This window comes from Erithacus rubecula (assembly GCF_903797595.1).
Source record: "Erithacus rubecula genome assembly, chromosome: 1".
NCBI classification, from domain to species: Eukaryota; Metazoa; Chordata; class Aves; order Passeriformes; family Muscicapidae; genus Erithacus; species Erithacus rubecula.
Genome location: NC_136658.1, coordinates 42,482,641 through 42,507,862, shown reverse-complemented (window position 1 = coordinate 42,507,862; position 25,222 = coordinate 42,482,641). Strand labels below are relative to the sequence as shown.

Below are 25,222 nucleotides of genomic sequence, written 5' to 3'. Positions count from 1 at the left end.
AACAAAAGTGTGTGGGCAGACAGTGAGTTCTGCTGGAGGGCAGTGTTCAGCCAGACTTAGCTGGTAGCCCCTCCAGGTATTCAGTGAAATGTCAGGTGCTGCATGGTTGGACATTTTGCTGTTGTTGTTTGGGGTCATTTTATTGCCTGTTAGGGTGAAGACTTTGCTTTCTATGCCGTGGAGTCTGAAGGTTCAACTTCATGCTGCCTTAAGTGTATCTGTGGAGAAAAACCTCACAATGTAATGGTGAAACTGGAAAGCATCAGGCTACGGAAACATCACCTAGTGTGGTGTTTTTCCAGTTTTTCCCCAGGGTCACCCTCCCCTTTGAGCCCCTCTGATTACCATTTCCCTCTGCTCAGAAGGTGAGAAGTTCCTCCACATTAGGGGGAAGGAAAAGAAGTTGTAACTGCTGCAAGTATTTCCATTCACTGGGGAAAAGGTAACTACCAATAATTGCTGGCAGCAGCCAGGCAATTAGCTGTTCTCTGAGTAGTATAAACATTTTATAACCATCTTTGAACTCACCTTGGAGGATCCCCTTGAGAGAGAAGCATCACAATCTGAGGAAACACAGATCTAAAGAAGAATTGAGGAAAAGCATCTGCACAAAAAACACAGCTGCAAACTTCAATCTAACATCGTGATGGGAATCTTTATTAATTTCTGGAGTTCTTAAAGTTATTTTAGGCTTTATAAGAAGTTTCACAGATGGCAGTGTAAAAAATACTGTTATGCTAGACTGAGTCAGAGAGAGCACAGTCAATAATTATGCACCAAGACACAGAGTTATCATATGACTTTCATTCTGTTAGAGAACCAACTTGTTAATTATTATTAGCTCATAGTCTATCCATTCTTCACCCAACAACACTCCAAAGAAGAGTGCACTTATGTAGTGTAGGGATTTTCTCTGCTATGAACTAAGACAAATTTTGAGACTCCTGATATAGCAGATACATTGCTGCATATGCTGTTTACTCTGTAAAGATATTGCAGTCATGGTCTTTCAGCTGGGAAAGTGATTCTCTGTTGTGCAGAGGTTTATCCATTGTGGCAAGTGTGGCCCTCTGAGGAATTATGTTTGTGCAGGGCATGCTTGGTCATTCCTGATTCTCATTCACTAGGCTTAATCAACTTCAGTCTCCTGTTCTGGAAATGCAAGATTTTGTGTATGCAGGGTTTCTGGTGAGGGCCTGCCATTCAAGTTCCATCAGCAGTAGGCTGCACAGATGGAAGGCTGCCCATCCACTGAGCATCAGCTTTTGCAGGTGATCATCTGTTACATGTAGCATAAGGAGAAATGAGCAACAGTGATTGTAAAAATGAGTTAGATTTAACAAGTTTGGATTGGCTGGGACTCAATGGCCTCTTGTAGGATCTGGAAGTTAAGACCTGGCCTGCTTGCTCACCTGCAGTGCACCTGGGGTGAAGCCCATCCTTGGTACTTACTTTTTAGCAGGGAATCTCCTCTCCTAAAATGAAAAAGGTTTTGGCCTTTCAGCTGCATGGTACACGGTTTCATCACAAGGAAATTAAGCTGTCAGTGATGGATGAAATCAAATACAGAATTAGGACCCAAACTTTGTTTCTCCTAATTGATATTTTTTGTGTAATTAGACTTAGTCCACATCAAGAAAGTCTGCTGCATTTTTACAATATTCTAGCATGTTTTTTCTCAACACTTTTGTACCCTTGGCAATTTGGCAAGTTTAAAAATAGCAAGCGTATAGAAAATTGCTTCATGAATGACTCCAACTCAGCAAAGGTTTTCTTGCTGTAGAGTATAAATTAGTCAAAGGGTTAAAAGCTCAGAGGCAAAGCTTGGAGTTTCTGCAGTGTAAAAGGAGGTGCTCCTATCCTGAGAAATTTTCCTTTTAACTGCTGATTTGTAGGCAGCTATGTGATTTTTATATAAGGGCACTTAAAAGTAGAAAATAAGAGATTCCTTAAAAATATCTACAACCAGTAGCCTGCTATAGTAGTAGCTACCATGTCTTACAGTTGAATCATCTAAAATTTACTGTGAATAAGCAAAGATAAAATATTCTGCTCTAAGGAAAAAAAAAGGCTACTATGGAGTTTGCAGCAATGAACTAAACAAGTTTACATGAACTAAAGAATTTGAATGAATTGCCATCTCTAATGATCTGACTGGACTTTCCATCTTATATCTGAAATAATTCTAAGCAGAAAAAGAGGGTGACTGTGTGTGTTTGCTGCTGCGGTGCAGTTTCCTGAGGTGGTGAGGTGATGATGTGAGGCCAGTACTGAAACATGATTTTTAACACATTCTTCATTCCGACGAGGGCTTGTTCTGGCCCACCAACAGCTTCACTTCTTGCTTATCTATGCTGGAGTTGGCGCTCTCTGCCTCCTTCTCCTGCTCAGGGACGCAGGTGCAGCCCACGGGGATGGTGATGTAATCCTCGGTGTAGACGTAGCGGCCGCCGGCGCAGGCGGGCGTGCGGCGCAGGATGACCGTGGGCATGAACACCGGGGTGCTGCGGAAGTGCAGGCTCTCCTCGCCAAAGATCCCCATCAGGCAGCCTTTGCACAGGCAGTAGGCTTCGGGAATGTACTTGGGGTATCTCGTGGGGTCGTAGGAAATCCTAGAGGGAAGCAAATAGAGATGCATTAGTGCCTCTAAAACCAGGTATACTCATCTGGAATTATTCAATCATTAGTATTATTGTATCACTGTAATAATTGTATCATGTTTTTTGCTGTCTTCACCAGGAAAAATAGCTGTAGCTCTTGCTGTCTGATTTCTAATTTGTAAAGTGTAAAGAAAAATACATGAACAGCTTACAGAACTGATTAGGTCATACAGTGCACATGGAAGTATGAAGTGCCTGGCTTTCTGAATTGTGAGATTCAAGGGTTTAAACTGAATGAGTTTTGTGGTTTGGACCAAATAGGTGAACAAGGCATTAAAAAGGGCACTTGGGCATTTCTAAACTTTCTATCTGCCTTGAGTTCTTCAAAAACTGGTACAAATCCTTGTTAACATTATTATTGTTAAAGCCATGACATGATGTTTTAAAATTTAGCAATTTAAATAGAATTGAATTGTACTATTATTTCTGCAATAGGTCTTTCTCCCCAGTATACTCAGGGTCATAAATGTGCCTTCCCCTTGAAAGCAGATCTCTGTATTGCTTTTTCTATTGTATCCTCCTTTAAAGACAGACGAGCTACATTTTCATGCCCACACTGAGATAAACTGCAACTTGCTGGGATGGGGCATTCACAGCTTCTCTGCGCAACCTGTGCTAGTGTCTCACCACCCTCACTTCTTAATTCTTTCCAGTATCTGATCTAAGCCTGCCCTCTTCCAGTTTAAAGTCATTATTCCTTGTCCTATCGCTCCATGCCCTTGTGAAGAGTCCTTCTCCAGCTCTCTTGTAGGCCCCCTTTAGATACTGGAAGGCTCAGCCTGTCTTTATAGAAGGCATTCTCCATCCCTCTGAGAGTTTTCATGTCCTTCACTTGAACTCATTCTAACAGGTCCTCATCCTTCTAGTGTTGTGGTCCCAGAGCTGGATGCAGTCCTCCAGGTGGGATCTCTTAATAGATCTTAAATAATCTTAAAATCATAATTGATTTAAAGCGATTTCTACATTGTGTTTCCCAGGGTTGGCAGCACTTCCTTGGGTATCAAAGTGTTTGCCTTTTATCTCTTCAGGCTGTCTTTGAGATGAGGTTTCAGGTTTGAAAGAGGCAGAACCCTAAGTCTGCCTCAAGCTGTGACTGCAGTCACTGCTAGTCAACAAAATCTGTCCCTGTGGGAGCAGGCAGCCTGGCTCTCCCTCTCACACCCACCCCTGGGGTGACACTGATGTTTTTCTGGTCACAGGATTGATCAAGGAACGCGTTCAGCTGTGGAGGAGCTCCATCAAAAGCTTTGGGTTAGATCTGTCAGCTGCCTTGCCACACATGTACACAGAGCTGTGCACCAGCCAGCCAGAGTGAACAAGCAGCTTTATACAGGGACAGAAGGGAGCTGCCCTTTTCAGAAGTATCACCACTTTATCTGGTTAAAGGAAATCTGGAATTGCAGCTTTTGCCAAACACAAGCTTCATCAAGAAAAAGAGACTTCTCAATATATATATAATGACAAGTATGTTACACATAAATATATATAATGTGCACATGCATACATATATAAATTTCCTTTCAGGAAAGGGAATGAAATCTTGAAATCAGAAGACAAAGTCTCACAAATGCTCTGGAAAGGAGATATGATACATTAAAATGCAATTGAAAAAAAACCAGAAAATTTGGAAATGGAGTGACTCCAACCAAATGGAGTAAGGGGAAGTGAAAAGGACCAAAAACTTTGCAAATTTAATCCAATTAAAATCCTGATATCGGGGAAGAAAGATAAACAAAGAGTGAGGAGAAGATGCTGAGGAAATGAAAAGCTTAAAAAAAAAAAAAAAAGAGCAGCAACATTCCAAAACTGAGTGAAAATACTAAAAGTGCAGGGAAATGGATGGAAGCCTGATCAAATAATCCTCATTGAAGTTGCAAAATTTCATTCCCTTTTCTGAAAGCAAATTCTTTCAGGGAAAGGAATGAAATCTTGAAATTAGAGGATGAAGTCTAACAAACCTTCTGGAGAGGAAATATACATTAAAATGCAAAGGGAAAAAACCCAGAAAACTGGAAATAGAGTGACCACAACCAAATGGACCAAGATGAAATGAGGGGCAGTGAAAAGGACAAAATCTTGCCAAAATTACTTCAAATAAAATACTGACATTGGACAAGAAAGGTAAACAAAGTATGTAGAGGAAACACTAAGGAAATGAAAGGCTTAAAAAAATAAGGGAAAACTCCAAAACCAAGTGAAAACACTGAAAGTGAATAGGATGATAAGAAGTGCAGGGAAATGGACCGAAGCTTGTCCAAATAATCCACATTGAAATTGCAATATTTCACTCCCTTTCCTGAAAGGAAATCCTTCCTTTCATCATCATTCTCAGGAAAGAAAATTCTTCATTTCATTAGTCCTTATTGAAATCTTGAAATCAGAAGATGAAGTTTAACAAACCCATTGGAAAGGAGATACAGTCAAATAAAACGTAATGGAAAAAACTCAAAAAATTTGGAAATGGAGTGACCACTACCAAATGGACCAAGATGAAATGAGGGGCAGTGAAAAGGACAATAACTTACCAGAATTACTCCAAATAAAATACTGAAATCAGAGAAAAAAAGATAAAGAGTGTAGAGAAGATGCTAAAGAAATGAAATGCTGAAAAAAAAAAAAAGGGAAAATTCCAAAACCAAGTGAAAACACTGAAAATGAATGGGATGATAAGAAGTAAAGGGAAATGGACCAAAGCTTGCCCAAATAATTCTCATTGAAATCGCAAGATTTCATTCCCTTTCCTTAAAGGAAATATATAAATATAAATATAAATATAAAATTTAAATAATTGCTTTCCTCACAAATAAATCTGACCAGTTTTCTTATAGCCAGATATCTGTGATGCAGCAGCTATTTTTTGCATTGCTCCTCTGTCCCATTTATATTTGCTTACTTTCCCCAGGAAATACCTTCATGTTACAGGATCTCACACCAGTGTGAAATAAAACGTCTGGTAGCCAGCAGAAGGGAAGAAAGGGGAACACAACCCTTTCTACAGTGATACATTCCCATTTCAAACTCAAGTGAGAGTAATTTCAGTGGTGGATTGTTAAACACACCACATGTCAAGTTATTGGTATTTCCTCTACTGTATTATCTCTAGCACCTGGTTTATGATGTTACTGGAAAGCATGAACATTCTTCTGCCTGCAAACATGAGAGGTTTCGCTCATAACAGGAGAACACTGACACTGGAATCACAGTCTACAATCATTTTTCTCCTCCAAATTCTCATATGGACAAAGTCAGGTATTAATGGGGTAGGTTTTTTGAAAGATGGTGTGGCTGTGGCATGGTTTTCTACTTTCCAAAGGAAAAAATCTCTTCTATTACTAAGTTCGATGTCAATACATCACGTGAGGACTGGAAAGAATCAGACAATCCAAACTTAATGAAGGTTTCAAAATATAGATGTGTTTTTGCATCCAGACCAGATCTTCAAGGCTGAAGCCTCTAAATAATACCTCCTGAAATTAATATCTTAAATCACATGTCACTAAAATTTGGAGTCATATACAAAGTTCTGCATCTTCAGCTCAAGCCTGTCCAGAAAAGCCATAAAAATAAAACCTCATTTGTGTCTTTCTAGGCAACCCAGACCTACTTGGGTTGGAGCCACCAAGAGACACCAGTAACACCCAGCATTTAGCTGAATAAATGCAGCTGGACCTGCTTCCTTCTGTTTGCATGAACTGAACTTAATCACACTGTGCAGAGAATGACCACAGCCTCAGCTGCTGTAGTGGGATTCCTCTCTTTACTCCAACCACTGCAAGTCATGTTTTAACATCTTCTCCTGGAAGAGGGGTAAGCATTTTTCATTGGTTAATTAACCAGGTAAAAATGCACACTCCAATTTCCTGCTACGTCTTTCCTACATCCAAGAGATGGACGGAATGGGGAAGAGTGGTGGAGAACCAGAGAAGTGCAACTTTCCACTGGTACTCAAGTGTCCCCTGCAGCCTTGTGTCACTTGCTGTGGCCACTGCTGCAAACCAGACAGCCCAGACGCTTCCATGAAGATTGCCCCTGTCCTGTGAACTCAGATCACTGCTGTGTAGGCAGAGTCTGCCTTGCCAGCACTCCTGGTTCACAAGTGACAGGAGCAGTGAGCTGTGCTGCGCTGCTCTATTCCCATCTGCTGGAACAAGAAGCAGGTTTGTGCTGAACTGGAACTGCTAATGAAGTGTGACTCGGCTGCTTTTCCTTATGACCCTATGAGTGCTTTGAGAGCTCAAAGTGAGAGTGAAAAACAAACTTCCTGCCATTTATGTACTAAGCCTGGAAACTCAAGAGAAAACTTTCTGTCAGAAGTAAAACTTTTGCAGAGACTTAATCTGCCTTCTCCTGTACCACTACTTTATATGTAGTATTTTTAATAATATTGTCACTTCATAATTTCCAAGCTTCTGATTCCGCAGGGTCAGATGCTGTGCTGGGGCAGGGAGCTGACTCTTCAGAAAATCACTGTTAGCACTGGGCTAACAGCTGGATGTTATCAAAAGTCTAATAAGCAGATCATCATCCCCTTCCTTCACACTCTGAAATACTTACAGGATTAAGAGCTAACAGCCTTTTTTCCCCCTTGCCAAGACATTTATTTCTCTATTGCAGGTGTTCTTTTGTTCATGTTATGTTTAGTTTATTTTATATACAGGCAGCAACATTACTATATAGGTATTACTACTATAAGTAGCACAGTGCTTGCACAAAAATAGCCCAGTGCTAAATGATTTTCTGAAGAGTTGTGCAAACATGCCAACTAAAAAGGATGCAGACCCTTTTATTCCTTTCTTTGGCTGCATTTTTGGGACATGCACACTGTGCTACATGGTAATGTTAAATCCTGGAAAATGCCTTGGATCAGCTTCTAGAAAATCACTGGAATATTATTTGAAGGAAAACCCTCCTCTCTGACTTTGTTCAAACACACTGCAGACAAGCTTGGCTTTTACCAGTGAAAAATGACTCATCTGTATTACTTTTATTAAGATTTTATGTAAATTAGCACTAAACCAAGGATGCTTATAAATTGAAACTGTTTCTTGAAAAACAGAAAAACACGCTGGGCAATGTTTGAGAGAGGGACTGGTTAACTTGGCTAACATCACCAGAGCAATATTGACAATAAGAATTAAATCTTTGTAAATTAACCATTAGTAGATGCAAGAGCAGGCCCTAGAGGCAGAAACAAAAGCCACAGGATTCGGAAATTTAGAAACATGAATGACTTCTTGAATACACATAAAGAAAGTTTGCTAAATTCATGCAGAAGTGTGTTTGCAAACTAGCTATGATAATTATTATAGCCTTAAGACATCAGAAAATAAAAATAGAGCCTATATATAGAGCTGGTTAATGAATGTCATCTGTGCTCTGCAGCACCATGAATGGAATCACAAATCAGCACTACCTGTAAAAGTGCTGCCGACTTCAGCAGATCAGATTTTTCAACATTTGCTCTGAGCTTTATGATCAGATGCCCACAAAAGTGTAGGCACACATTTAAAATTAATCCTGTTTATAATGGCTCTTACCCATGAACAACTTCTCTGTGCATCTCTGGAGCTGTGCTTGCACTGCTGATGATTCACCATGATTGTGGTTTCTGTAAATGTTAACAAGAGCCCTCGTCCTGTGCTGTCAGCAGAGTCTGCAGGTCCACCCATATAATTAATTCATGTTAAGCAACTCTGAACCATAGCAGTAGCCAAATGGCCCATGCCAGAACCTCCTTGTACAAGCAGGCTTTCTGGATTTCATTGACTGTCCATGTAATACTGCTAAAAAGGACAAGCAACCCTGGACAGATGTCACAAGCTGGCACACAGTCAGCCTGATGATTTCATGGAAGGACAATTTCATAGCAGAACTCATGCTGCTGGCTCTACTTTTTAAAAAAGCTGAGTAATTTGTAGCCCAACTTCCTGAACTGCTGAGCAAATCCAGCATGCTCAACTGGCTTCAGGGAACTCTGCTGTCTCTTTATAGCTCTGCAGAGCAAAGAGTGATTTGTGTGATTCAACTCTGTGCCCTGAGCTATATACTGATCTCCTGTGGCCACCAGGATGGAATTTCAGTATCAGACACATGAACTAGTATTTTTCCCCTAACTTTTGCCTTAAATACCACCTGTAGGCTGCTGCTAGCAGCAGGGTTGGGGACCAGATGGATCTGTGGTGCAATCCATGTACTACTCCTCTATCTCTGGGTTGCAGGAAAGCCAAAAATTATGTAAGTCTTGATTTTTGAATAACCAAATTAAAAAACCAAGTAATGGAAAATAAACAGTAAGCACAGAACAAAAACAAGCAAAGAAGCCACACAAGGATTATCTGAGCTTTGAGCCAATCATACCTAATTCTTCCACACTTAGAATGACAGGCTTGGGATACTGATGATGCAGCAAAGTCAACATTATACACAGCTCTCTAAGTAATATATTTGATTCTTTCTCATAAATGCTGATATAAAAAAATCCAGTCGTCTTGGACTGAGCAGTCATGTGAACAAGAGAATTACAAGCAGCAGTGTTAAACAGCTGGGAGCAGGTGCCTGGGGAGATATTCAGGGGAAGGTAAGTAGAGCCAGACTTAATATCTTTATTATTAATGACCTGGAATAGGGAGTATAAACAGTATGTTAATGAAATTTGCAGATGGTAACAATGGGAACTGCTGCAACACCAATGCAGAGAGAAAAATGGCACAAAGTATCTCAGGCATTAAAAGCATGTCAAAAAGAAAAAAGAGCCTTTATGTACAGAGCAGAAATGAACTGCAATGTCTGTCTTTAGGTGCAGAAAAGAAGCTGGAGAGCAGGATGTCTGTGAGACACTGGAATGGGACAGGCATCTTGATGCAAATTTCAAGTAGTCAAATTCAGCCTTTGAGCAGTGTCCTATCAGGGCATACAAGAGGAGTCTGCCTACAGTGAATTTATTTATGAGCATTCACCACTAGAACAACTTTGGTGATACAGAAGGCAGTTCAGGAGACAGCAATGAATCTGTGAAGGGGAGCAATTTATGAGGGAAAAGAATTAAATGCAAGTAGGCTTGTCAAGAAAGTGCTGTAATACAGAAGAGAGCTGTGTGCAGCTTTTCAGATTAACACTCCAGCCATGGAGAAGAAATTGTTGGGATTGTATAAGTGAAGTTGGTTAGCCATTGACAAAGCATAACAGGTTATTGCTTGCAGGCTTAATGGAGAGCCATGTGTCCCTCTCAAAGATATGGAGTAACTCTAATGGGATTAAGGAGCTTCCAGGGTACCCAGTTGAAGACCAAAGAACAAAACAAATTTTCACATGTAACTTCAAAATCTATGAGATAGCAGGTGGTAAAAGCTAATGCACATTAGCAATCTTATATTTTACACTTTAATTACACATCTTGAGATATCTGTTGCTGTCTCATTGCACACTAATGATACAGTTAAAATGCAGTCACAAAAAAACCTGTAAATGAGATCTGTTAACTAGACAGAGTACTCAGAGAAATAATTTTCCCTTTGAATATAATTTTATATTTTGCTTTTAATGGTGTAATACTTCTTCCCCACTACCTTTTAAAATTCCCAGCTTGGAGATGTCATCAAGTTACTTTTATGTGAATGGTTAGTGGTCTGTCTGAAAACACTTTGATAAAAAGTGCAGTGGGTTTACTTTTGTAAGTCAAGCCCCAAAAAGCAGCTGTTTCTCTGTTAAGAGGTAAGCCTATACAGAGTCCCAACTGAAAATACCTGCCCAATGAGATGGAAGGATGGAAGGCACTGTTTTCCAACCAGAGGAACAATTCTCTGATAGCACAAATATTTTGCAAAACCACTATAAAAAATACCTGAGCACAATGGTAGGTGCTTCGTTCATGGTATTTGCTTTGTGCACTCTTAGACAGGCTTAAAAATCCTCTGTCTTCTTAGAGAAAATGCATTGCTAAAAATACTTTGCTTATGAAAGGCTTACTCAGCAAATAAACCATCTTTCTTTCAGTAGGATTACTTCTTACACTAAAAGCGAGCAAAACCTAAGCTATAAAATAAATATTTATTGGAGAGACTAACAAGGAGATAACTGTTTGCTGAATACACAGGAACTGCATCAAAGTATATACCAGGGATAATGTATGAAAAGTAGCAAGAAAGTCAGTTTCTGCTAAATTTGCACATTTTAGCTTTCTGTTGTCTGCAGTCCTTAACAGAAAGCTGTAAACAGAACTCAATCTTATTCAAACCACCAGAAGACTTCTTCTTCTAAGAATGTGATCACACACTGGGTTTAGCACACTAGAACAGTGGTCTCCAAGCTTTTCCCCCAGAGCTCCCTATAGAAGTGCTTTGCTTTGTGTATTAATCAGCCTCACGACAAATTTACTTAGTAGTTTTTGTGCCCCCTAAAAATAGTCTGTCAGCCCCTGTTTCCACCTCAGGAAAAGGAGGTTTGCAAAGCACAGGCTGAAAGCACAGGTGTAGAATATTCTGTACTCATTGTGCTCATTCCTTGCCTGTGCTCCTAAGCAAAGGGGACACGGAGCCCTTGGGAGTGTTTGGTAGGTGAAGATACGGCTCTGTTGGAAGGATACAGACTGTACCCTGATGTATTTTACAAACAGCAGAGCGTCTGGAGTCACATTTTGGGGAAAGCATCTGAGCACCTCTATAGCTGCTGCAGAGTCAAGAGGCGATGGTCCTTTGCTGAGGGTCCTCTGATTGTCACATATGACAATTTGACTTTTTGAAGGTGGTCTGTGCCGCCGGGTGGGTGTGGATGTGGGTGTGATCTCTATCTCACGGCTTGCTCCACCTCATTCCTTTCTCTTTTTGCCCATTAGACATATTCCTCACAGAAGCTGTTTTCACATAATTACCTTATATCGCCTACTTAGACGTGCGCTCTAGCACCTTCCCTGCAGGATGCTGCCGGTGCCGCGGCTGCCTCCCGAGCCGCCCCGGGCAGGGCGCGGCAGAGCCGGCGGAGCCCGGGGACAGCGCCTGGGCTCCTTCATCCCCGAGGCGGCCGCCCCCCTTCCCCCGCGCCCGGAGTCACCTGTATGCCCAGGGCGATGCGCTGCGCAGGTTCACGGGGAGCCGGACCCTCTTGTCCGCGGGCGGCCGCGCCCCGGCGGGGCAGCTGGCGTTGTGCTGGCGGCCCGGCGGCTCGGGCTGCAGGGTGTGGTGGAAGGCGCTGAGCATGCCCGCCGCCAGCCGCCCGTACAGCTGCTCCAGCAGCTCCTCGGGCCGCTCGCCGCAGCTGCGGGTCCGCGCCGGCCGCTGCTTGGGCGCCCTGGCGGCCTCCGGGCGGAGCGGGAGCAGCGCGGCGCAGAGCAGCGCCAGCAGCGCCGCCAGCGCCGCCCGCACCTGCAACGACGCCGCCGTCAGCGGGATGGGGACACCGGGGACACCGCGCCCGCCCCCGCCCGCGGCACCTTACCCTGCCTCGCTGCATGGCGCCCGGGCTGCTTCTCCTCCGGGGAGCCGGGAGAGCGGCGGCTGCCGCGCCGCGCCGTGCCACTGGCTCTCCCGGCGGAGGAGCTGTTGGAAAAGTGCCCCGCGCCTCACTGCATCTCCCCTGGCCTCGCCTGCCAGCAACATGTTCGGCGGCGCTCACGGCGGCGGCGAGCGCTCGGCGCCGGGCGCGGGCCGGTCCCGCATCCCAGCGCTGCCCGGGAACATCCCGCGGCCACCCCGCCGAGCCACCCGCCCGGCGCTCCCCGCAGCTCCGGGAATGCCGTCGGGAGCCCCGCTCTCCCTCCCACCGCACCGGGAGCACAGGCAGGAGCCGGGCTGTCCCCAACCCCGCCGGGACCCTCGGCATCTAGTGGCACCCTCCGGGGCAGGGGGATCTGGTCCAGTCGGAGCCAAAGTGTCAAGGCTGGAGTGAAAAAATGTGCTGATTTACAGCTGGGGACTCTGCTCTAGCCGGGACTCTCCCAGACACTTCAGGGCAATTGGCACTGTCCCTCGTAGGGGTTTGGGATTTCCGACTTGCCCGACTCCAGGTAGCACCTCTGGCATGTTTCTCCATCCCAGCTGTGTCGTTTCTCCAGCAGGCACCGAGGGGGTTGATGTCCAGCACGAAGCCTGGGGCTGGAAATCGTGCGGCCTGATCCTGCTGTTCCTCCTGCCGAGGCAACTTGGGGCAGAAACCCGTGGCAGGATCACTCTGCGACAGAAGCCGCTCCAGAGGAGAAATTCCATCGTAGGTACCTAAAGGAGGTTGAGGTCAGCCTCACCTCTAATGGCCTCTCCATCTATTCTGTGCTTTTAAAAATCTGTGATGCAATATATTCATGGTCTCTGGCATGACCCACAAAAATAACCATATAAATAGTACTCTGGTTCATAGAAGATGTGCTCTACTGAAATGGCCCACATTAAAAACAGACTTTAGGATTCATCACTTGAATAAAATATTTCATGTGCTCTGATTAAGTCCTGTGCATCTCTTGAGGCATCGACATTTCTGGGAGAGGTCTGCCTCAAAAAATCAGAGCAGATGAAAATAAAACAATGGCACAGGCATTAAATTGCCATTGAATTTAAAGCTGTGTGTCTTATCCAGGCAATATTCTAATTCTGTACAATAGTTGCATTGTGTTGTCTTATGAAAAAACACATTGATTCAAATGATAAGAACCACAGAAGGGCAGCAAATGAGATTCCATTGCATAGGAACTTAGATTGCTGTGTCAGTTCTTATGGCACAGTCTACCCTAGAGACATCCAAGTCATAAAATATTCCCTAATACACTTTGGCAACTTAGGTTCTTCCACAACTTTAATAAATTACTAACCAGTATCTTTCTCATTTGAGTTAATTTTAAATTTTCTTAGAATTTGAGGAAGATTTAAAATACCTATACAAATTAAATATTGAAAAAAAATTAAGTTATATATATAGAAATCCATCCTGAGTTTGATGTAACACAGGATATTTCAATGAATGAATTCAGAACTATGTCTTTTATTTTTACATAATATTCTAAATGTTCCTTCTGGAGACTGTCACTTCAATATTTATATTTGGGAGTGGTATCTACCTCTCTCCTGAGATTATCACCTCAGCGATCAATGTCAGATAATAAGTTCAGTTCCACAAATTCCTGCTATGAGAAAGTCAGAATGTTCCAAAGAAGACTAAGCTCTCCAAGAATAAGACAGACATATAAAGTTCATATAAATAAGACAGTTCATACAAATAAGAAGAAACCTGCACTTGATTCCACCAGAGAGTGTTTCACACCATGTTAAACACTGAAACGTGTTTAACAAAAGACACACCAGGTTTGTGTCTTCAACCTAATATTGTTACCAACAGCTGGAGAAAAATATGTCATAGCAGGAGAAAAAAATCCTTTTCAAAATCATTATCATCAGATCATTATGATAACACTGGCATATTCCAAATCCTTATTCCCATCCTGCTACAGCATTAGTGAGATATCTGAAATAATGATGTGAAAAAGGCTTTAAAAATCATGGTACAGACCTTCAAGTTGAACAACTCATGTTGTTGGGTGGAACAAACATTCAGCTGGCATTCCCAGCAGGTATAAATTTTCAGAGAGACAATTAAATTGCTCCCCAAAGATGTCCTTCTCCCTCATATTCTGTTTGCAGATAACCTGTCACCCAAACTCTTCTGCTCCCATTCATCTTCCCTGCAGCTATAAACATTGTAATACCACTCTTCAGCATCCATGGCATGGCATTTTCTGCAGCAGCATCCCAGCATATTTTACAGTTGTTAGGCAATGTAACTTTGCAGAAGTGAATTCTTGAGAAGTGCAGAATCTTCAAAAGACTTCATTTAGCCAAGGTGGAAACTGAGGAGCAAACAGGTTAAAAATAGCCTTTTTACCATAAAGTTGATCATGTCCTTGACATGAAGAATAATCAAAATGTAGCAAATTAAATTAATTTATTATAATCTCATACTGCTCTTGCAAAGAGCAACAGCCCTTTATCATAAAATTTTATGATAATACTATTTATTGGCAATTTTGGGCGCCCCATCCCTGGAAGTGTTCAAGGCCAGTTTGAATGGGGCTTGAAGGAACCCTGTCTGGTGGAAGGTGTCTTTGCCCACAACAGGGGGGTTGGAACTGCATGATCTTTAAGGTCTCTTCCAACTCAAAATATTCTATGATTTTATTAATTATATCTTTGTACAATTTTACTCTGGAATAGCATTGTTTTAGAAGTAATAAGTCATGTAATCTGTAGTGAAGGATGTTCAGAGAAAAGCATGAAATATGTGATTAAGTATGTTTTGATGCTGTACAGCTAGGCTTATTTAAAAATACATAAATAAAATACTATTCAAGTAGTCATTTATATTTGGCAACTGTACAAGGAGACGTTTTTCATATATATAAAGAGAAAGGTAACTTGGCATGTAAAGTTCCTATCTTGAGGAAAATCTCAAGTCTAAGAGGTAAACTGAGGATTGTTAATTATTGTATAATAATCTTTTCAAGGACAATAGAAGCTAAAATACCTCACAAATCAGTTCCTCGAGGGGGGGGGTCAGCACTATCCTAGGTTTAATGTTGCTCCTCTTCTAACATAAAAGAATAAATTAATATAATAGCAGGAATCTTAAATGATCTACTAATTCCAGAAGGATAAACACAAGATGGGGGTTTAAATGCTGCTGGAAGCACATACCTGCAGTGTGTGGCTTCTGGAGATGCAGTCTGTTTTGTACAACCAAGCCTGACAAAAAGTTCCTGCTTGAATTTCTTGGATGAAAATAGAATTATTTAGCTCATTCAGGTTTCCATTCCTGTGGTTTCTAAGACCTATCACAGGACCAAGGGCATCCTACACAGCAACAGGGAACACAACTGCACCTGAGCTAAATGCCAGCCAAGGCCAGGGTCAGGGACATCACAACACAGCACAGTAATCCCATATAACCCAGGAAATTATTTGAAACAAGCACTCCACTGGCCTGGTCACATCTTTGTGGAGAGCTGAGCTGCCTGAATCCCACAGGTGTGTTCACCTGTGTGACAGCCTGAGGGGTTCCAACAGCATGGTGACACAGCACTTCAGAATATAGCTTCTTTCTCAACAGATTCCAGTTGTATTAATCTCCATCAGGGATCACTCTCCAGCCTTGTGTCCAGTCCTTCAGTCTTGTGCTCCCTCATACAGAACACCTTACACCAAAGAAGGATGATGTGCTGAAGCTACTTCCCAAGAATGGTTCCTGGCCCAGGCTTACCTTTGGATCATGCAAGGCAACTGTCTGGGAGATGAATTGTCATGGCCCAAAACTGTGCTACTGTGCACTGCTGTGCTACTGATCTTACAGAACAGCTGGGTACACCTCCCCTCCTCTGCTCTGGGCTTGCCCTGGCAAAGTTGCAGTTCTAGTAGAGATGCAGCCATAGTGAACAGGGTTTTGAAGTGGATGAACCTGGGCTATATCGTTTTGACTGTCAGCAGGACTCATTATTCCAGTGCTGGAACTGGATCACATGGCTTTTTGTCAATTCAGAACAAGCTCAACTGTGCTTGCAAAATAACATGCAAATTCATCATAACCCAAAGCATTATATAATCAGATCCTCATGCTATAGGAAACAGCATGTTCCAGAAGTCCCTGGGAGTCTGTACATAGGAAACAGCATGTTCCAGAACTGCCTGTGAATTTGTGCAGGGCTGGAACAAAAGTGCAATTGTTTATAATCCACAGAATTTTACCCAATGTAGTTATGCATCTGGACAAACCAAATTGAGAAACTGCTGCTGATCAAACCTCTCTGGTGTCCACAGGAGTGTTTCTACAGACTAAGTTGTGAACTGTATCCCAAGTTATTGGTACTTCATGCCACTTTATAATGGACATGCTTATGTGATTGCAATGTTTGATTAGATGCTGTATTTGGCTTGCATGGCCAAACTTTGGAGTGGGTGCTGTGAGAAGCTGCCAGGAGCTTCCCCCATGTCCAGTGGAGCCAATGCCAGGCAGCTCCAAGTGCTGCTGATTAAGGCTGGACCTATTAGAAACGGTGGTAACACCTCTGAGATAACATATTTAAGAACAATGTTTTAAGAGTTACTGCACAAGTCCAATTGGCCAGAGAAGGGCAGGATGAGAACATGTGGGAGTTACAGCCCTGTAAATCCCAAGGACAGTGCAGAAGCAGGGCCAGGAGTTGCTCCAGGCATTGGAGCTGAGATTCCCCTGCAGCCCTGGTGCAGACTGTGGTGGAGCAGCTGTGCCCCTGCAGCCCATGGAGATCCACAGGGACACAGAGATCCACCTGGAGCTCGTGGAGGAGCCCAGGCTGGAGGAGGTGGATGCTGAGGCAGCTGTGACCCCATGGGAGGCTCAGGGAGAGGAGCCTGTCCTTGTGGGACTGCACTCCAGGGAAGAGTCACCCACGCCCAACAGTGTGACAGGGACTGCTGCTCATGAGATGGACTCACAGTGCAGAAGTTCATGCAGAACTGTCTGCCATGGGAGGGACCCCATGGTGCAGCAGGGGAACAACTCCTCTCCCTGAGCAGTGGCAGAGGCCATAGAACTAATCATGCCCCCCATTCCCTGTCTCCCTGAGCCACAGTGGGAGGAAGTAGAGCTGGGAAGAAGGGAGTGGTGGGGGGAAGGTGTTTAGAAGGTTTATTTTACTACTCACTATCCTGCTCTGATTTTGTTAACAATAAATTCAATTAATATCTCTAATTTAAATCTGTTTTGCCTGTGATAATATTTGGTGAGTGATTTCCCCTGGTCCTTAACCCATTCTCTCCCCTGTCCAGCTGCAGAGGGATAATAGGCTTCAGTGGGTGCCAGGCATCCAGTCAGGGTCAACCCACTGGAGTCTAGTCAAATGTCTTTGTGTTAGAAGACCATGTATCTCACCAGCCTTCTCTTCTGCACTGTTCCACAGGTTTAGCTATGCTCCCTGCCATGGGTCCATGTATTTTCTCTTACTGTGATTAACTCAGATATCTCAGCCACCACAGTCTGTAGCTGAAAATGCTCCCTCTCGTGTGGCATGTGGCATCCTGGTGGTCTAGGTCTTCCAAGACTAAGCCTGACAGAAACGACCACCACATTTAGGAATATGTCACTCTACAACCAGAGCTGTAGACACAGCAGGACTGAGGAACAGGCAAGAGAGACCTGCAGAAATAAGGCAGCTGCTATGCACTTCCTTCTCATGCTCTTTTCCTTAGAAGGATCAGACCCCAGAGCTTACCGTGTCTTTGTTCTTTGGTGAGGCCCTTGGGGTGTTCTATGAACAGCACTGAACATGCTCTGTGTACCATCAGGCAGAAGATGTGCAATCCCAGATGGAATGTGGCTCCAGTCCCAGGGGAAGCATGCTACACACAAAGAAGCTCCTACACCCCACAGGAGACTTCCAGCCACCTGCAGACATCCTATGAAACTGGGCAGTGTTTTTAAAACCTGAAAAAACATTTCACAAAGATACAAAGAAACTTCTCCACTGTTATGGGAAACAGTCTGAGCACAAACACTGAGATGAAGCGCTGAAAATTTTAGAAGATTGAATTCTTGCATTTCAAACTGCAATAACCAAAGTCTAACTATTAAACCAAACTCACGCCAGGGCTCCAAAAACAAGCCAGCTCAGTGGACTAGTTTTGCAAGTTTTTATTAGGAAATTCTGAACACCTGACTAATAGTTTTCATCACCCAAAGTGATTCCTTTTACAGGAATTCAACATGTCTCAGTAACTTCAGATCAAACTTCTTCAGTTCATAAGCAAAATGGTGATTTCTGTAACTAACTTCTTTGCCCATACTCAGCTTAGGCTGTAGAAAACTACCACTGTGTGGTTGGTGCCACAGTCTCCAACACAAGACTCAAGAGCTGCAATCTAATTAGCAATTCTGAACAAACTAGGCTGAAATCCTGACAACTCCAACCACTCAAAATATAAATCAAAAATAGGGACATTTTGCCAAAAGACTGCAAAATGGTTCTGGTTCATCTAAGTGTAGACTAAAATTAACATGGTTTCTTTGGTATGAGTGCAAGGTTATTTGCTGAACTGGGACCTTAAGGTCACACCCAGCACTTTCAGGTCAGTTCACAGGAATAAACTCTGGCTTTGGATGAAGGATATGGGATTTTCAACCTTCCAAGCATTGCTTCAAGGTATTCTGCATTGAAAGATGAAATTTTAGAGGCTTCTCTGTTTCATATTATCATTATATTTATCTCTGAAAGCAAAAGCTTTACACATTTGATACAGCTTGCAATGTGTTTGAGTACTTGTGCAGATCTTATGCATGAGTAAAATAACCTCACCATTATTTTTTTTAATCAATCACAGAAGACACTGCAATTACAACTCCATACTTTTAACATAAGGTACCAGATGTTCAAAGTATTTTGCAAATAGTTTATAAAAATCCACTACAAAATCATTACTAATTATAAGTTTTTAAGCTAAAACTTTTACAAGGATTAAAAAAATGATGAGTGGCCCATATGCTATTCTGGAAGCAGATCCTCTCCTAGCTCTTCATCAGCAAAATCATCTTCCTCTGTTCTTTTTCTTGCTGCTGTTTTTGGTCTTTCTGGTTGTGGGCCAAGTGGATCTGTGTAGGAGGCATCTAGGGTTTTAAATAAATACATGTGAAACAGTTACAAACTATTTTAGCTTTAACTTTAGTTGGTTTTAAACACACAAAATCAAATACAAGATTAGGATTTAGCACTACACATCTGTGTCTTTGGAATGCAGATCAGAAAGAGCTTATGGATGCTGAAGGAGAACAAAACACTGCATTCAGGAACTGAGCCACGGCACAAGAACAAAGTTCCTGAGTTCTACCGATGGAAGCTTTTTGGTTTCTTAAAAAATAAATTTATCACACTACAGTGAGAAAAAGACATTGGAAACATGCAAGGAACAGCAAGACTGATGACTTGTTTGAGGAATTGTTTTTTAGGAAGTACCACATTCCACATGGATTTGGGTTTTTAAATCCCTTTGAAAATTCAGTCTTATTGAAAAACCTATGACTGCAGAATGGTAAGAACTGACTTAACGGATGCAGCAGACAGATATTGAAAGTAATACTAACATGGGCAACATTTCTTAATATTTAAAATTACATTATAGTGAGCTCTGAACAATGAAGTGAAAGCCTTATTTTAATAGGAAAATGTTTCCCCAATCATCTAATTTTACAGGCTCTTCCAACAACCTTTTTTGTCCCCCTCTCCTTATTTCTCCTCTCCCTGAGGACCATGAAAGTAAAAAAGGCATAAGATGCCCACTTGCCTATTTCTTTATTGCTGCTACTTTCATAGGGTTCACTTGTTCCAGGCAGAGCTTTCAGTTTGGCACTCAGTCTTTCCCCTTTGGTACCACCAGTATCTGGGGAACAGAAAAAAAAAATTAAGACAAATAGCATGCTGTTATGTTCTGTGAAACCATGATACAAGAATAACATCAATTCAGCTACCACTATCTGTCAAACTAGACTTGGATGAAACCATCTTTTCATGACAGACACAGTACTCATTTGTAATAGTGGTCTTTAAAACACAGTGGACACTGTGTCCACATGTGTGTGTTAATGTTTTTTAAAAGACATATACAGCCTTATGACTTTGGAGTAAACACATTAAAATATTTCTGCTTCGAATGCTGACTTTTCAGCTGCTTATAAATTACAGTCACATTTTGGAGTTAAAATAAGCATGATAATATAAACACTGTCACAATGTACACAGGACATTTCCAATGTTTGTGTGCTTACTAATGCATCAGTGTGATCCACCTGCTCAATACTGTCAAGGTTAAATGCAACACTAAGTTTGCTCTTAATTAGCAGAGTGCATCTGCCATGTGCTGTCTGCGTGGCAGGCAGGCACAGCTCATGTGCACAGACCATGCTGGCCCTGCTGTAAACACTGTGCTGGCAGCTCAGCTTGCAGCAGGGCCCCAAGGAATGTGTCGGCTCCAAGGGCTGCCTCCTGCCCAGACAACATCAGATTAACATTCTCCTGCCACAGCAGTATTCCAGACACTTTAAATATTCTGTTCACCTCTGAATCTCTTTTTCACATTAATGGCAAGCTTTAAATCTCATCTGTTACAACAAATTTTTATGCAATATTTGTTCTCCAGGGAGAAAACATTTTGAGTTTGACTTGGTGCATTTACAAAGCAGGATGTGCAGCCAAATAGAGACATGTTCATTTACAACACCAAGCAATGCAGGTACTAAAAGTTTTCCATCTGTAAAGAGGAAAAAGGGGTTTCATTCAGCAAACATTAATTGCAAAGTCTGAACCTGGCAACACATTTCAATTGTCATGTTTAATACCAATGTTATTTTAATAGATATTGTTATAATTAAAATAACCACCCCCCACAAACTTCTACAAATACAACAAACCTTTATCTCTCTATAAATACTACCATAGACTTCTGTTTGCTCAGCCCTAAATTGGAAGACCTCTCTGCTCCAAGAAATATCTAATACAAACAGTTACATGTCAAACAGTTAATAAATTCACAAGACACAGATTACAGTTGAAATTTAAAAGCAAGGAATATGAATTTTAACATACACCCACTTCCCTTGGACCAATTCTTGCTGACAGGTTTCATGAAAGAAGTGAATAGTTAAAGGATTTGAAGAAACAGGCAGAAAATGGATTTGCCTGAAAGGAACTCAACCAAAGGGCTGTGAAATTACAAAAGGGCCTCTCCTTGATGTCAGTGGGCTCTGGACTGGCCTGTGCAACAAAGAGGTGAGAGCTGGTCTTCAAAGGTGGTATGGATTAGAATGTGATGAGGAAAACACTAATAATCAATGAGAAAAGGAGTAGGACAGAAGTAGGCACAGTCTTGCATAATGGAAAGCAAGTAATTTTTAAGATGATAAATAAAGTTGCAAGAAGCGGTAAAGAGATACAAAGCAGGAAAAATACAGCAGACTACACTAGGGGAAGACTGAACTAGTCAAAGAAACTATACAAGTTTAATTTTTGGTTTCAGAAAGGAAGAATTGCACCAGAAAGGACAAATGCAATGAAAATAAAAGAGGAGGAAAATGGCATAACAAATGTTTTCAACTGTGAAGGAGGAAAAGACATGGGTGTTAGTGATACTACCAGAGGAAGGTGAAGGACTTTATATTAAGAGAAAGAAGGAAAAAAAAGATGATAGACTAACCAAACTGGGTGCATACCACTAGTGCATAATACCTGCACATTTTACTGCCCTAAAAAATTACAATTGAAAACAGAGGCTTCTTTAGATGTCCTAGTTCTTAAGTTTCACTAGGTACATTTAAAAGTAACCTAATGAAAACTTTCTCAGGTAGATCAGCAAAGTAACCCTGCTCACCTTACTTCTTTATGAGCATTTTATCTAGCAAGAGTGAATGGAAGGCTAACAAACCCTCTGGTTAGTTCTTCACATTCAGGTTAAATTAGGGTATGCAATATGCAAAACCACATCAAGTCTCTGGGGACTGCAGTATGCTCTGAACATACCTGAAGATGAGGAAGAGGAGCACCTTTCATTTTAAAGTGCATCCAGGAGAAAGTAAGAGGTGCTTGCCACCATGGAGATGTCAGACAGCAGCTCAGGAAAAGAGAGATTAGCTTCAATGCTTTCTTTCACCTGAGGGAGTTGAAACCCACAGCTCCAGCTTTCAGAAGGAATGTCCCAGCTGTTGAGCCATTTGGGGTAAGCTTTTATTGACATTCTTGCCATGGGATAGAGGAATTGGCAGCCAATATGGCAGCTATTAAAAATTCTGTTGACCATATAACATGATCTGCCAGAAGTCTAAATCTCATCTCCAAATTACTTTTGTAGTTCTGTTTGTTGAATCATCTACATGTTTTTATTCAGTATACATCCACACATAATTTGGCAATGTTAAGGAATATAAGCTTGCAATATAAACTTCAGGATTTTGGCATCCTACGAGAACTTCAGGGAAGGAGTTGTTTTTAAAGCATTTTATCACAGACATGCATACTTTTGGGAGGCAAGTTTTACAATTTCTACTCATCATTCCCTGCTGTTCTCACCCCATCTAGGAAAAGGATTTTATTTACATTTATATACATTTTGAATTAGGAGAATGAAACTAACTTTCACTAAAGTAATACACATAAAACTCCACAGTCTGTTCAACAGCCTTTACTGAGGACTATGCATACAATGACATTAATAATACACTCTGCATGCTAATCTCTTCAATGTCTGACAAAAACCAATTCAAATAGAATCACATAGATTCTAGAATTCACATAGAATTTGGATGAGAATAAAAAATCAAAATATAAAACCAAATTTAAAAAAATGGCCATTTTTATATGGCAGAACAATTAATGATGCAACATACATCATTACATCTGATGCAGAAGTAATCCTGCTTTGCAATAGTCTTATTTTAAGTAGTGATAACTAGCAACAAAGATTCTCAATGTTTTTATGTATTTCTGTAGTTCCTGTATCACATGATACCTGTGTGTACTTCAGGCCAAACAATCCATTCTATTTGTATTTATTTTTCAGAGGAATCTAACTAATTGCAATTAGTCATGGGACTACTGCATTGGAAATTACAGTATCACGAAAGACATAAATTAAAATTTTTAGTACTATTTTACTCATCAAGAAAAGACATCAAAGGGTGATATTGTTTGGTAATCTACCTCCTCTGTTTATGTAATAAAGAGCATAGTGGGCTAACTCTCCACTAAATCCAGAATGTGTTTTATGTGCAGCTCTACATATTTTTCATATTAGGGATGAAGAAATCATCTTTGGAAAAGAATGGGCATTGGTTTGACAGAAGAGTTAAGTTCAATGCAGAAGACAGAATAATATACTAAAACAGTGAAACAGCATGGGAAGTAGATGCAATTTATAATTCACTGCTGTTCATTTTGATTTGAAATTCTGTTGAACAAAAATTGTTTGTGGTGTGTCACTTAAACTAACTCCTTAGGTGAGGTTAGAGCAGAAAACAGATTAAGACGTTTTCTTCAACAGATTTTCTCTTTTCCACTAATTAAGAAAACCTTTTTCTATTTTGCACACACAGAAAAGGGAACCATCTCACAATGACTTGTAATTACTGAGGCATCAACAGGCACACAAAGCCTAGCAAATAAAAATGATTGTCATGTCCTGGCTGCAGGGTAACAAGAAAATATCTTGTCTTTATCACAGTCAGGATTAACTGGGATGCCTACAGCTCTAACATCTAAAACATAATTCGATAATATATAAGGAGATCCCTCTGGGATGGTAAGGGGTGTTTGAATATGGGAAATCTTCAGGGATGGACAAACTGACACAGTGACCAGTGAAATGAAAAAGGGAAAAGACACCTAAATTATTCCCATGTGGTTTATTGTCCAAATTCATCCTCACAGGGCTAGGTAACAAGGAGAATGCAAAGTACTCAGCTTTTCATCTTCTGAATTCAACACTGCTTTGGGGTCCTGCCCGAGACTGCATGGCTCCTCTCATCCTGCACAAAACCCTCCATTCAGAGAACTGGGCAAAGCAGAGAGCAAGTAAACACTGCCACAGGAATGGATTCCTTAATGCCACACTCTGCATTATCTACACACATAAAGGCATTATGCTATTAAACAGGAAAAATACCTCATGGCAGTAAAAAACACAACTGCTAAGTTCTGGATGTTACAACCATAGATCTGCAGACACAAAAAAGTGAGCATGAAAACAAGATTATTGGAAAGAAAGTCTTTGAGAACTGCCTAAACTCAGATGTACTCTCAGCTCCCTTCAAGGTTTCATAGTTCTGGGATTTTTCCCCCCCCCTTTTTAAATTAAGAAGAATAATTTTAACAGGACTGTATCAATGTTATTTGCTTCCAACATAACCCAAGTAAGACTGGAAAGCATAAATCTGATAATTTTGGGGAGAAGAAAATTTCACTTTTTATACTGAGTTCAGTTTTGGGTAGGGATTTTAGATTTAATGCTTATATTTCTCTCAAGACAAGAGCAGAGAGATTCTTAGTCTCTCTGTTTCCATTCTGTCTACCATCCATGCACACACCCATCATATTGCTGAAACTGTGCTTTGGTGCATCTCGTACACCTCCTGTTTTAATTTATATTGGCCCTATGAAGTACTGGATGCCCTATGAAGTACATACCTTGCTAGCTTAGTTCTTTCTTTGTAGCTTTCTCTTTAAAAGCAATTTTAGATCATATTTCCTTAAACAAGGAAACCTGAATTATTAATACTCTTAATATAAATAACTATATGGGGACAAAATACTTGGGGGAGGGAAATCTCTTAGGAACACTAGCAAGTGTGGGGACAGTGAGCTGCTAAGAGGAAAAAAAGAAAACAGGCATCATACCTAAAATATTTGGAAGGCATGAGACTTCAGTTAGCTAGTAAGTACTTTAATTTAGCTAGTAAGTACTAACCTAAAGAGGATTCCATGCTCCACTGGGCTCAGTAATGCTGGTAAATCTCTCATACAGTGTGGGAAAATTATACCTTTTGGTCTTGGCAACACCACTGGAAAAGACTAACCTTAAAAT

At 41.4% G+C, this 25,222-nt stretch overlaps 2 protein-coding genes across 2 annotated transcripts in view; both read right to left on the bottom strand.

Moving 5' to 3' along the window:
- Window positions 1–629: 629 nt before the first annotated feature.
- IL17D (interleukin 17D) lies at window positions 630–12,719 on the bottom strand. The gene is made up of 3 exons (XM_079303146.1): window positions 12,090–12,719; window positions 11,706–12,016; window positions 630–2,612 (listed from the first exon to the last, which is right to left on the bottom strand). Exons 1-3 carry the CDS (start codon window positions 12,471–12,473, stop codon window positions 2,297–2,299), a joined length of 1,011 nt encoding a protein of 336 aa, XP_079159272.1. The 5' UTR covers window positions 12,474–12,719; the 3' UTR covers window positions 630–2,296.
- Window positions 12,720–18,281: 5,562 nt separating this feature from the next.
- The window catches only part of IFT88 (intraflagellar transport 88), a 41,031-nt gene continuing 34,090 nt past the window's right edge, over window positions 18,282–25,222 (bottom strand). Inside the window, exons 25-26 of the mRNA XM_079301484.1 lie at window positions 19,940–20,035; window positions 18,282–19,265 (exon numbers count right to left, since the gene is read on the bottom strand). Coding sequence (XP_079157610.1) covers window positions 19,144–19,265; window positions 19,940–20,035 — 218 coding nt within the window. The 3' untranslated portion in view covers window positions 18,282–19,143. The remainder of the gene's footprint in view (window positions 19,266–19,939; window positions 20,036–25,222) is intronic.

Excerpts from the sequence above, each read along its gene's own strand:
- IL17D (XM_079303146.1), bottom strand. The coding sequence starts at position 12,473 with ATGCCGAGGGTCCCGGCGGGGTTGGGGACAGCCCGGCTCCTGCCTGTG. Across the intron at positions 12,017-12,089 it reads GCGCCATGCAGCGAGGCAGG|GTGCGGGCGGCGCTGGCGGC; the intron begins GTAAGGTGCCGC and ends GCGTCGTTGCAG. Across the intron at positions 2,613-11,705 it reads GCATCGCCCTGGGCATACAG|GATTTCCTACGACCCCACGA; the intron begins GTGACTCCGGGC and ends GCTTCCCTCTAG.